This window comes from Mytilus edulis, chromosome 9 (assembly GCF_963676685.1).
Source record: "Mytilus edulis chromosome 9, xbMytEdul2.2, whole genome shotgun sequence".
In the NCBI taxonomy this organism is placed as follows: Eukaryota; Metazoa; Mollusca; class Bivalvia; order Mytilida; family Mytilidae; genus Mytilus; species Mytilus edulis.
In genome coordinates, this window is record NC_092352.1 from 32,968,091 (window position 1) to 32,982,356 (window position 14,266).

The following is a 14,266-nucleotide window of genomic DNA, read 5'->3' on the forward strand; positions in this document are numbered from 1 at the left end:
CCCTAATAATGATTTTGGCCATGTTTGGTTAAATTTGGCCCAGCAGTTTCAGAGGAGAAGATTTTTGTAAAAGTTAACGACGACGGACGCAGGATGACGGACGATGGACGCCGGACGCCAAGTGATGAGAAAAAACTCACTTGGCCCTTCGGGCCAGGTGAGCTAATAAAAAGAGAAAACAAATGTCTACATTTATACAATATAAAAAAGATACATATGGCAAACTGTGACCACCAAAAACCCCTGGATGGCAGGTTCTGGCTTTGGACAATCATACCATACAGCAAATATTGTTAGCTTATTGCTTATAGTATCTGAGAAACAGATTTATCATGTTTATGTTAAAAAAACATCAGGGTTAACTTATAAAAAATGCCAGGACCTAATAGAGTGAAAAATAAAAAGGCAGAACAGAGAAACAGACCTAATAATGAAAACTGAACAATGACTAATGAACCATAAAAATTAAGTCAAAGTCATATTAAATAACCCTGCCAGACAACATATACATGCAATAATTCAATACACTAAATATAGTGGGCCTATTGTAGTAGGATCTGAAAAATAAATCAAACCACAAAAACTTAATATTGCTAATATTCAAAATCAATGAACCATGTCTAAAATACTAAAATAACTGTTTGACAAATATCATGAACTATCCATCAGAAGTTTTCTTTTAACTGCAGACATAAATGCAAACTTTAACATGTAAAATATCCAAATGAAACATGTATGAGGGCCAAGAAAGACCCCACAATTTTAATTGAAATTTAGTATGTACATTTAGCCACTAGTCAGATGCCTGGACAAGTAAAAAAAATATTCTGAATAGTAATTTTTTACAAAACATTATTTAAACACTCAGAAAAATGTTTAAAACTAGGTCTTCCAACCAGCAGTCAGAAAAGATTTGGTGCACACTGTACATGCTGGAAATTAGACTTGCAAATGCCAATACAACTCCATACTTTAAATCAGAGAACCATCTTAGACTGACCGAATATGGTGACATATAGTTGTTAATTTCTGTGTCATTTGGTCTCTTGTGGAGAGTTGTCTGATTGACAATCATATCAAATCTTCTTTTTTATATTTATCATAAACTTTAATATAAATATGAATGTAAACTACAAAAAGTTTCAATGTCACAAGACCAAAGTTCTCCAATCAAAGAGCTGATAGCTCTGAAGTGGAAGAAGGTGAATAAAAGGTAACTTGAATTACCATAAAAGCAGCCCCACTTACCCAGGCTGCTTTGTTCCATTATCGTTAAAATGTATTTTTTTTCTTCAAACAAGAAAAGGTCATAAGTACATGGATTTCCCATCCGTACAATCATTTTCTATGTTCAGTTGACTATGAAAATTAGGTAAAATCTTTAATTTGGCAGTAATTAAGAAGATCATATCAAGAGGAACACATGTGTACTAAGTTTCAAGTTGATTGGATTTCAACTTCATCAAAAACTACCTCGACCATAAACTTTATAACCAGAAGCAGGACGGACGGACAGACTAGAAAACATATTGCCCATAAATGGAGCATAAAAATAGTAAGACTTGTTACATACCTGCCAACTTTTGAAAGTTCCCATATGGGTTTTTACTGCACAACAACAAAATTAAAGGTTACAATTTTTAGCGATGTATTTTGCAAGATCTGGATTGTCTAGAAAAAGTGTCATATTTGTATGAACTTACATGACTTACATGCCTTTTCCTTAAGTCTGTTTGCATAATTCTAGTTATATATTAAATTGGTAGAAAAATTATACGTGAAGCTAGCAGAAGCTAGACTATTAGCCTAGTTGCACTTATTATATGTTGACTTTAAACCTGTTATAAACAAATTTAATATATAAACTTCAATTTAATCCTTGAAAGGAGGTCTAAATTAATAAAATAATTTATAAATTTTAATTTTTTTATTTGTCCAAAATCATTTAAATTCATTTAATCAACATCCTTTTATGATTATTTGATTAAAATATCAATCATTTATAGTCTTTTTACCATTTACATTTTTAAAAGCAAAATAACTGAAAACAGGATAAAACAAAGGGAAGTAACAAAAAAGTATTTCAATATTCCCAATACACATCGTTTTGATAACACAACGGCAGTTAGCCGGAGGTAAACATCGTTGATTACCAGTATGTTTGACACCCAAGCTGTCAAGTGAAGCCATATAATTATACATCTTCTTTGATGTTCAGGTAAAATTTAACACAGGTGTCAATTACACCCGTACAGTAGTAAGAAATGATCAAATATGGCGTCTGAAAAATTTCATACACGGGAGTTTTTTCTCCTAAACGGGAGGTTCACATGTATGTTACGAAGGGCATCTAATTCACATGACAAAGGAAACCCATGAATAAAGATAACACTTTATATATCCTTTTTATTTATATAAAAATAAAATCTTCTTGTCTGCAGGATTGCAAATTCGTAACTTCAAGGGCGAACTTGTAAACAGGGTGAGTTGTACCGATACCAAATTCACGCATGCGTAATACAAATATCTACAGTTAAAACATCCTGTTACAAGTAAACAAATTACGTGCATGTGGATGAGATGAAATCTAATAATTTACATAAATAAAAGGGTCATATTTACGATAGTGATTGTTTTACAATCATAATTTACAAATTAAATGATTCAGATGCTCAATCATGTATAAAAATCGGTGTCAGGAATCTAAGTTGTTTTGAAATTGTAATACACGAAATGAATGCGGCATACGGAGACTCAAAGCCAATGGTCGGCCCCTTAAGTCTTCAGAAGACTTGACGTCTTCTTCCACTAAAAATGTGGTCCAAGGTCCTAACAAACAAAATTTGGCAAAGGACTAATACAATTTTGGTATATTCAGTGTTTCCATAAGAACCGGCCGCTGGCCAAATTGACCGTTTCAAACAGTTATTTGGCCAGTTCAATCGTCATCAGTCAAAAAAAAATAGGTGCATATTTTACTTATACGACTATTCTATACGTCGTAACTTTATTATTATCTAGAGGTTTTATTTATGTTTGAGAGTTCCGGTTTGTATTTCTATCGGAACACATGGTCGTTATCCATCGAAAGAGACTTATAAGAAAAATCCCGATAGATATCGAGTATATATGCAAGTCATGCAATGTCAAGGTCATTAAAAACTTTCATTTGTTGAACTGTTGACGATGAAACGTTCCATCACAGATTTTTTCCCCGCTAAGCGACACAAAGGTTTGGATTTTTATGATAAAACAATTTATAACGTTTGCATGCATTATTTTTCAATTTGTTCTGTTGTGTTTTATAAATAGTCGCGAATGAATCGATGACATAATTGTCAATTTGGTTCAAATGCACTACGCTGGATCGAAGATTCGACAGCTAGTCAATATTCCCCGATCGGGAGACAGCCTCCAGATCTAGAGATGTCTCTATATTGGGAGACATGGAATACATTGTTTATCTCCTGATTTGATATGACCCAACAGGCCTGAATACTTCAAGAAAATATGGAAAATTTCCAACGATAAAGGAATATTTACAAATCATTATTTTTTACACATCATGTTGTGTTGTCTAAAGTCTATGAGTTCTAAAAACAAGAAGATTTTCATTCTTTTATTTGTATTTCTATTACAACTTAAATATATTACAAAATTATTTCAAAACAAAAGCAAGACATGATTATATAGAATAAAGTGTGCATCCTATCTATAATTAAAATTTCTAATAAATAAAATTGCTGTATCCAATACAGAATTTGAACAGTATACTCAATTTTGTCAATGTTTAAATTATAGCAGTATTCAAACTCTTAAAATTGTGCAGACAAATTTATTTAGAAAAAAAGTTCTGCTGGTAGTATGTCAATTTGACCAGCATGAAATACTGTCTTAAAATTCACCAGATGCCAGGATTTTGAATCTAGATTTCAATGAATGTCTTTCCATTGACCGCCTACTTATTCATTTTGGCCTGTTAGGCCAAAATGAATGGAAAACCCTGCATATTGCAAATTAATAGTAAATAAATAAGTGTGATTTATTTGATGTGAAATGTTTTAAAATGTGAGAATTTGGGAATGCAATCAGCACCATTTTTTAATTATCCTGTCTCCATTCTGTGCAGAAATGAATTCGATTATAACAAATTTGAAGTGACAGATAACAAGTCTGATACTCTGGCATCACTTTAAAACTACAGTGTACATGTATATATTTGAATGACATTTTATTGATATCACCAGAAACTATTAGGGTAATAGCGAGTACTTTTCTAACACATGTCAGTTTCTGTATTGCATCTTTATTGAATATGTTCTGATGATAAAATCAGCTATAATTTGGTAGCGTCAAGTCCTGTCAATATACAATGTATGTTCCTGGGCGGGTGCATAAGAAATTTATGATACAACACAAAACCTTTAAAAAGAGGTCATGTATAATTTGGATGCAAAAGTGAAGGGAGTAAACCTGAATGTGAGTAAACTAGATTTTGCTGAAGGTACCCAGATTCAGGTGCATCTGTTTTCAAGGCTCATTGTAAACAACTTGTGTTCTGATGGAGGCTACAAGTTGGATAATTTCACTATCAACTAGTATCAGCCTACCAGGATAGGTTTGGTTTTAAAAGAAGAAACAGGTAACTACCTTCACAGAACCTACCAAATTCGTACTATCAAATGAAATGGCTTTAGGAATATAGACACAAGAGATAAAGTTATGTTTCTGAGTTCAGACAGTTGCAAAAACAGTGACAAAATTTGCTGTAAATTATTTACATGGTAAATACTTATGGCATCTGTAACATTACCTAGTACTTTAGATTTATTGGCAATCAGATCAGGCAATTGACAAGTTATTGTCTTTTGTAGATCTTGTTTCTCGTATGAAAAACAACCTCACATTTGATTCCGGAAATAGGTTCTGTCATCCGCCATTCACGAAAGTCCCGGATGTTGTAAATGCTATAAATAGATACAAATTTGTTTTGTGAATATCTGATATATAAATGCTAAATGAAAGTTGAATTATAAGTTACTTTATGCATACTATTGTTTGAATTATGTATTTCTCCAAAACATTGAAAAGCCGATGCAATAAGGATGTTCATCAGATCTTGCGCAAATGCGCTTGCGTTTGGTTACCTTTCAACTTCCGGATTTGACAAAAATAAGAAGATGCCGGGTTGAAATTTTAAAGAAAGTGAATTAACTTTGTATTTAGACTTACTTTGCGATAACAGATATGTGTTTCTAACTGGTAATTGAATGATCCATACCACAATCATTTTGGGTGATTTTACGTTGTTTTAACAGTGAATTTTGCATACACCCAAACAAATGTCCATTCCCAATATCTGTATAATGAATAATTTTGATGACAGTACTCTTTCAAAGGGTGTGACTTTTTGTTTCATTTCCCTTTCCATTAAAAAGATAAATATGCAAAGATTTTCATTGTAAATTTGAAGTTTGGACTGACAAATTTGTATAGCACATGGATAACTTTCACTAAATCTGTTGGATGTGTACAGTTTGATACTTTAGTGTCTGATACACTTTATGGTTATTTAGAAATTTGTCCTACTTGACCAAAAAATCTGTCTTCCTCTAACTTTTGATGTCAAACAACAATCACTTTTCCATTGTCATGTCAGATAGTTTCTATTATAACGTCACAATTTTACGGGAACTTTTGTGATGCCCAGTCAAAGGGAACCAATAGAATAAGGTGTATTACTTACTTAATGATGTTTTCCGGTACAGGATCCTCACGGTTCCTCTTCACCAGACTCATATAATTGAATATTGTCTCCATTATTTCTGATGCTGCTTCCAGTTAATTCAGCTCGATAATCAGAACAATAGATTTCTTCGTACTCCCAGTATCTATCTAGTCTATTTTTGAATGAGTTTATAGATGGCGCTTTAGTTACTTTATCTGGTAACTTGTTCCATAATTTGGCTATTCTTACAGAAAAACTGTTTTCCTCAGACTTGTTTTGAATCGTTGGTGAATGATTTTATTACTGTTTAGTGAAACAGTTTACTCTTGTGCTACAATGTATGTCTATTTTCAGTGCTTGAAATTAATTTAAGGAAAGAACTCGTTTCTGGATCGTAATTACCATTTAGTATCTTATATGTCTCAATCATGTCCCCTCGAACCCTTCTATATTACAATGTTGCCAGTTTTTTCAGTCTTTCCGGGTAGCTCAGTTTATTGAATCCTGGTATCTGTCGTGTTGCCCTTTTTTGTACATTTTCGATTTTGTCGATGGATTTCTTTTTAAAAGGTGACCATACAGAGCTAGCATAGTCTAAGTGTGTTCGCACTAATGTTTTGTATAGAGGTATGAAGATTTTTTCGTTTAAGTTTTTAAATGTCCTTCTAATTGCGGCAAAAGTTGAATTAGCTTTGTTCACTTTTTCGCATATGTGTCTTTCAAAGGTTAGATCTTCATCAATTACTACTCCAATATCTTTCTCTTCTTGACATTTACTTATATCATGACCTAATAGTTTGTAACTTGTCTTTTCTTCTCTTACCCCTCTACTTATATTTATGTGTTTGCATTTTTCTGGATGGAACTTCAACAGCCATGTATCACTCCATTTCTCGAGATTTTTTAGATCATCTTGCAATATAGTTTGATCTGTTTTGCTTTCAATAATTCTAAAGATTTTTGTGTCATCTGCGAATAAGTAGGCATCTGATGTCACGCAATCTGGCAAATCATTTATGTATAGAACAAATAACAGGGGACCTAATACTGAGCCTTGTGGAATTCCCGATGTTACATCTTTCCACTCTGATGTATTAGTGGGGATAACCTGATTTCTTTACATGCTGCTTTTGGCTTTGAACTACTTTTGTAACTTAGTGTACTCTTATATCTGCTTTGTGGCTAATGTTTATGTTAGTTGTTTATTGTGTGCTCCATATCGATTTATTTAGTCCTATGACAGTGTTCCAGCTAGAATTTGAAAATGAGTGGCGGGTTTTTAAAAAAGGGCACTTAAGCACGTTCTCACTGAAAAAAATCAAATACTTAATATAACCACATTATGACATATTTTTAGCAAGCATGTAGCTAAGTTCAACAGTCTATACTATTATATACTAGTTTAAAAATCATTTATTTAGAATTTATAAGTTAAAATCAAACTGAGAGCACTAATAGTCATTACTATATTCATTTCTCTTCCAGAACTACAGATTTTTTCAAAGAAGAGTTCAAATGCAAAGAAATATAAAAAGACATTGACAAGTTTTCTGTTTTTCTTTTTGAAGAAGGTTGTCACACATTGATCAAGAATTTTTTCAAATTTAACTTCATCACAGTTTAATTTTACAGTTAATATTTTTGTTAATGTCTGTGTTTTGTCAACTGTTGATCCAAATATGTCAAGTGGTGCAGAATAAAAAATAAAACTTACAGAGCATCCTTCACTGCTTTTTGTGCACCAGGAGACATATTAGAAGCCATGTCATCAAGGGTGTGTGCCATATCTAAAGTTATTGCACATTTATGATGTTCACGATCTTGATGGATTTGTATCTTATCTTTGCGCAACAGTTTATAACCTACAGTAGACCATGTCTGACTACCATTACTTCCGTGTGATTGATGCTGGTTACAAACTTTGCAAAGCATGACATCAACTAATGCTCCATCCTAACTAAAGTCTTTGTCAAAATGTAACCAGGAATACTGTTTCAACCAATTATTATTTATACCAACTTTGTGTTTCCCACTAGGATTTCTTGTTCGTGTGGAGGGTAAGCATGGTTAGGATTTTCTTGAGTTGCTTCATTTGCTTGTATTTGTGGTTGTATAAAGTTTTGGCTGTCTCAATTACAATTTCAGGGGTCTTATTTCCATCATTACTGAAAGGAGATAGGGAGAGTGGGGTAATCTTTACATTGAAAATTGAGTAGGTTTGGTTGTGAATTTAAATAAGAGTGTCAATGAGACAAATGTCTTTATTTCGATCTTCAGAAATAGCTTAATTCAACAAATAAGTTTGTTATTCAACTGTGAAAGGTTATAATCAATTCAACAAGCATCTCCGTATAGTTCATGTTGAGCTTATCTAATAATATCAATATTAAAGTTAGTCAAAACAGATTTCAATTTAAGAAAAATGATATAAAAATCGGACTTTTGAGTGCTCCGTAATTGGCGGAATTTACAATAGAAGAACAATTGCAATAGTCAGCGGTGGCGTCCGAAGACTTGGTTTTCACACTCTAACTTTAGTATAAGTGAATAGAAATCTATAAAATTTAAACAGAAGGTTTATGACCATAAAAGAAAGGTTTGGGATTGATTTTGGGAGTTTTGGTCCCAACTGTTTGGGAATTATGGGCCAAAAAGGGCCCAAATAAGCATTTTCTTGGATTTCGCACTATAACTTTAGTTTATAAGTAAATAGAAATCTATGAAATTTTGACACAAGGTTTATGACCACTAAAGGAAGGTTTGGATTGATTTTGGGAGTTTTGGTCCCAACAGTTTAGGAATTAGGGGCCCAAAAAGGGCCCAAAAACCATTATTCTTTGTTTTCGCACAATAACTTTAGTATAAGTAAATAGAAATCAATGAAATTTAAACACAAGGTTTATAAACACAAAAGGAAGGTTGGGTTTGATTTTGGGAGTTTTGGTCCCAACAGTTTAGGAATAAGGGGCTCAAAGGGTCCAAAATTAAACTTTGTTTGAATTCATCAAAAATTGAATTATTGGGGTTCTTTCATATGCCGAATCTAACTGTGTATGTAGATTCTTAATTTTTGGTCCTATTTTCAAATTGGTCTACATTAAGGTCCAAAGGGTTTCAAAATCAAACTAAGTGTGATTTTAACAAAAATTTAATTCTTGGGGTTCTTTGATATGCTGAATCTAAACATGTACTTATATTATTTATTATGAGCCCAGTTTTCAAGTTGGTCCAAATCGTGGCCCAAAATTAAACTTTGTTTGATTTCAACAAAAATTGAATCCTTGGGGTTCTTTGATATGCTGAATCTAAACATGTACTTATAATTATTTTTATTATGGGCCGAGTTTTCAAGTTGGTCCAAATCATGGTCCAAAATTAAACTTTGTTTAATTTCAATAAAAATGGTATGTATGGGGTTCTTTGATATATGCTTAATCTAACCATGTATTTAAATTTTGATGTTTGGGCCAGGTTATAAGTTGGTCCACATTGAGGTCTAAAGGGTCCAAAATTGAACTTTATTTGATTTCATCAAAAATTGAATTCTTGGGGTTCTTTGACATGTTGAATCTAACCATGTATTTAGATTTTGGATATTGGACCATAATAGGTAATGTCCAATTTAAAATTTAAAGTTTTAAGTTTAAGTTCTTAGACCACATTCATTATGTGTCAGAAACCTGTGTTGTGTCAACTATTTAATCACAATCCAAATTCAGAGCTGTATCAAGCTTGAATGTTGTGTCCATACTTGCCCCAATGTTCAGGGTTCAAACTCTGTGGTCGTATAAAGGTGCGCCCTGCGGTGCATCTGGTTAAGTTGGTTTTCTTGTTAGAATTGTTTTCCATTTTCACGTTGGGCCGTTTATAGCAGACTTCATGGTATGGGTTTTACTTATTAATAAAGGCTGTATGGTGACCTCAGTCCTGGTGTACTATTCAGTGTCTATTGAGTGCTGGCTAACTTATTTTATAATGGTGAAAATTAATTAGAATTTGCTTTAATAAATTATGTGTTGGTTATGAATTATTTATTGGCTAAATGGCCCATAGAGTTGCATATAATCTGAAACAAAACATCAAAAAGTTTTGATATAATTTTAGTACATTGTATATAGATTTGTAGAAAACAAGTTTATAAAGTTATTGATCATTAATTTTACTTGTCCTAAGATCAAAATTAACATGCTATTTCACATTATAGGTATATATTGATCGGAAAAATGTCTCAAATTCAAGAGGGAGGTGATGGCAATAAAAAGCCAGTGAAAAAGACACCAAATGACTTTATGTTTGGAAAGGTCATTGGAGAAGGTTCATATTCTACAGTAAGTATTAAATCTTGAAAGCAAAGTTGCATATACATTGTATATATGCATTCTTGAACTACAAGAACATGTACATTCTTTTAGTTACAAGTAATTTTAAAAAGGAAGAATTATACCCACTTGTATTTATAACAAAGCATTAACTTAAACAAATATATATTTTCAGTCAAAGCCTGTCATTTAAAATGTTGTTTGGGGGGGGGCTAGACAGTGTTTACATTATTTGAATACAGTGGAATCATTTATTTTGTCGAGTATCAATTTTCGTGGATTGAAGAAAACTTGCAATTTTGTGTATCTTGATTACTTATAGAATAACTAATCGAAGAATTCAAATAGAGAAAAATATTCAACGAGTGACCGACCGACACATTAAATTAATTCACAAATGTGTGCAGCACATGAGTTAATTATCAGTGTTGTTCGGTCACAAGTTAAATATTTTTCCATATTTGAATTCTTTGATAAGTTATTCTTTTTATTACATTGGCAATATTGTAATTTATCAAATGACAATTTTGACAATATTAAAGATTTAACAATTTTGACAATATTAAAGATTTAAGTTATTAGTTTATAAATTAATGATGTGTTTAAAATTGTTTTGTAAAAAATACATAACATTGCAATGTTCATGATGTTACTTTTAGGTATATTTAGCAAAGGAAGTAGAAACTGGAACTGAATTTGCAAGTAAGTTTCACATTAGAATATATTATTTAAAATTCTTTTATTTGAATAATAGAGAAAACAAATATGTCCTAAAACTTTACAGAGTTTTTTAGATGTTACAGTCATGGTTCTGAAATTCACTGACTTCACATTTTTTGCATAACTTTAATGATAAAGTATTGCTATTTTGATTTAAACATGTGCATTTTACTATCGAAACAACAAAAAGGCGAAACATATCTCTGTAATAACTTTTTGTAAATCATGTTTTTATACCCCATGCAACGAAGTTGCAGAGGGTATAATATTCATGACCCGTAAGTCCTGTTTCTTGTCATCGCAACTCCTCTCAAACCATACAACAGAATTTCATGAAACCTTTTTAGATGATAAGGGCAAACTATGTAGATATGCATATCGACAGGAAATTTTGATTCATTTTTTTTCTAGGAGTTACGCGCCTTTGAACTTATTTGCTTCAATATACCTCTGCAACAGTTTGTCATCGTAACTCCTCTGAAACCACACAATAGAATTTCATGAAACTTTGTAGATAATAAGGACATACTATGTAGATGTGCATATCGACAGAAAATTGTGATTCAAATTTTTTTTCTTATACAATTATTTTTCTGAGAGTTATTTTATTTTTCCAGTGACAATAGGAGGATGTTGGGTATGTGAGCGCTCTCACTAAGGTTCTTTAATTAGAAATTCTTTTGAAATGAAAATTTTACTGTTACAAAATTGTTTTATTGTTTGACAAGCTGTTCTCAATGTTCAAATATGAAAAAGAATATGTGGTATGATAACTATGATTGCCAATGAGACAACTGTCCACGAGAGACCAAAATGAAATTAATAACTATAGGTCACCGTACAGCCTTCAACAATGAGCAAAGCCATACCACATAGTCAGCTTTAAAAAACCACAAAATGACAATGCAAAACAATTCAAATGAGGAAACTAACAATCTTATTTATATATAAAAAATGAATGAAAATATGTAACACCTAAGCAAGCAACAACCACCAAATTACAGGCTCCTGACTTGGGACAGGCACATACATATTGTGGCAGGGTTAAACATGTTAGCGGGATCCCAACCCATCCCCTAACCTGGGACTGTGGTATAACAGTACAACATAAGAACGAACTACGAAAATCAGTTGAAAAAGGATGAACTCATCAGATGGACAAAGATACAAGTGAATGTGGCTAGGTACTTGTACATCCCAACAACAAAAAGACACGAGGAACAGTTCTGAGAGTGCTTGCAATTAACTGACAGCTAGTTCAAAGCCACTAACAACTAATAAAAAAATCATGCATCTAAGACTAAATTTTTTTAGGCATTTTTCTTTTCTTTTCAGTTAAAGTTTTAGAAAAGAGACATATAATGAGGGAAAAGAAATCACAATATGTGATGAGAGAAAAAGAAGTTTTAATGAAGATGAATCATCCATTTATAATTAGATTATATTTTACATTTCAAGATACAGATAGATTATGTATCCTTTTAAAGGTTATTTAATTCATTATAAAAGTCATTATATTATGGTAATGAATAGAAGTAGACATGGATTCACAGCAACACTCTGCATTATCTAAACAGAACACCTTTTGGATTGAACATTTTGTTAATACTTGACAGGTTTTATCTGGCCCTTAGAGGTCACAATATGGTGTCAAGTGATAGGCAAGATCTCACACACAATTATATAGTAAACAAGCAGTCTTGGAAAGTTCTTACATGTTTATCACTAAACTAAGCAAAATGAAATAGATAATAACGACAACCGAGTCTTCTTTATACATGTCTAAAAAAAAGAATGTATATACCAACACAGTCAGGGATATTCCAGGAAAATAATATAGGGGTTGGAAGGGGGAGGGTAATGATGGCACTTTGTTTGTAAATGTATTGGATAGAGCATATCTTGAAGTTCAAATAAAATTATATTCAAAGTAAAATGCAATTTTATGGGTGATGGTCATTTTAAAGATTGCTTTCAAACCACCACCACCTCACTGCTATTAACAAATGACTTCATATTGACATGAAAACTTACCATGATGGCAATTGAAGCACCATACTAACAGATTCTAATAAACAACTACTTCTGAAATACAGTTCAGAATTTTGATCAATTCGACAAAGTAGTCATCTTTTATGATTATAATTCAATATAGTGGCATTTCAAAGATTTCACTTAGTATAGTTCTGATTCCTTAGTGAAATGAAGATTTTGTGTTAAACTATGCAGAACGAGGGGAGCTTCTGGATTATCTACATAAGTTGTCGTCATTCGATGTACCTTGTTCTCAGTGGTATGCAGCCGAAATTGTACATGCTTTAGAATATATGCACAGTTTAAATTTTATTCATAGGTAAGATTTTCATAGTTGCTGAATGTCTGTAAATTGAGCTTTTTTAAAGAAAGATTATTATATGGGAAAAAAAGCTGACTTCTTTTTTTACATCATGTTAGGATTATGTAAAAAAAAACCTGAATGGGATCGATTCCTTTGATAAAGCATTAACTAAATTACTTTTTTTTCTGGAATACCTTAAAATGAATTAAAAAAAAATACATTCATCCTTTTGTTTTATGTAATTAGCTAAAGTTAACAGGTGCTAGGGAAGCCTTGAATGTTCAGTTAGATGAGTGTTTTTTCATCATTGTGATTTTGTGATGAAGAATAGCAACAAAAGCACTGTTCTCTTTTACTTTTGATGTTTAAATGTTGCATGTACGCTAAGTGATTGTGTGTCTTCATAGATACACATTATCTTTTTTTCCCCAATAAGATAACCTTTACACTACTTATATTTATACAATATTTCTGTTTGACATAAGAATGGTCTTTTTTAAAAGTTTTTTCTATATTTCAGAGATTTGAAGCCTGAAAATATTTTATTAAACACAGATATGCACATACTGATAACAGATTTTGGCAGTGCAAAGATCTTGAATAAAGAAGAAGAGATAAAACCAGAGGAAGGTGTGTTTTCTAACTTAAATGTGTTATATATGATATACATTGCTGCATGTTTGTTTCAGCAGTTAAGCTTTTAATGTTTTAGTTCATCTTAGAAGAGCAACTTAAAAACAAAATGTGCTACCTCTTTAAAAGTTTATAAATGATATGAACAATTTTTTACATAAAAGCAGTCTGAAGTGTAAAATTAAATTTTTATACAAATAATTTATTTGCCAATCACTGGGCCCAAAATGAGCAAAAAAAATAACAATATAATTTTCAAACAATATACCTTCTTGGTATGTATAGTGTGCATTTGTATATAGTGTTCACCCCCTTTGTGGTCCAAGAAACGAGAGGAAAAAAGTTTATTGGTCATATAATACTCCTAGACATTTTCGGAAAAGTTACAGCTCCAAAATCGGCAAACAGGAAGTTTATCAGTAAACAGGATACTATATTTTTAGGGTACATTAAAAATGTATTAAAACAAAGTACATAATATGATTGATTTTGATTTAATTGATTAATATTTAATTAAATATCTAAGTA

The 14,266-nt window shown here is 31.8% G+C and overlaps 2 protein-coding genes across 7 annotated transcripts in view; one reads left to right on the forward strand and one right to left on the reverse strand.

Annotated features, from left to right (window-relative positions):
* LOC139488171 (myocardin-related transcription factor B-like) overlaps positions 1-5,145 on the reverse strand; it is a 71,574-nt gene extending 66,429 nt beyond the window's left edge. Inside the window, exon 1 of one of the 4 annotated variants that reach the window (XM_071273612.1) lies at positions 4,814-5,145. The gene's annotated coding sequence lies outside the window, so the exon portion shown is untranslated. The remainder of the gene's footprint in view (positions 1-4,813) is intronic. The other 3 variants (XM_071273613.1, XM_071273617.1, XM_071273616.1) reach the window with 3 other exon arrangements.
* Positions 5,005-14,266, forward strand: part of LOC139488172 (3-phosphoinositide-dependent protein kinase 1-like) — a 28,107-nt gene continuing 18,845 nt past the window's right edge. The window contains exons 1-6 of one of the 3 annotated variants that reach the window (XR_011655935.1): positions 5,005-5,262; positions 9,933-10,056; positions 10,707-10,749; positions 12,103-12,240; positions 12,976-13,120; positions 13,626-13,735. Coding sequence is in view for 2 of the 3 variants with exons in the window: in XM_071273618.1 (XP_071129719.1) it covers positions 9,952-10,056; positions 10,707-10,749; positions 12,103-12,240; positions 12,976-13,120; positions 13,626-13,735 (541 nt within the window). In the remaining variant the exon portion in view is untranslated. Of the gene's footprint in view, positions 5,296-9,932; positions 10,057-10,706; positions 10,750-12,102; positions 12,241-12,975; positions 13,121-13,625; positions 13,736-14,266 lie in introns of all 3 variants that reach the window. The other 2 variants (XM_071273618.1, XM_071273619.1) reach the window with 2 other exon arrangements.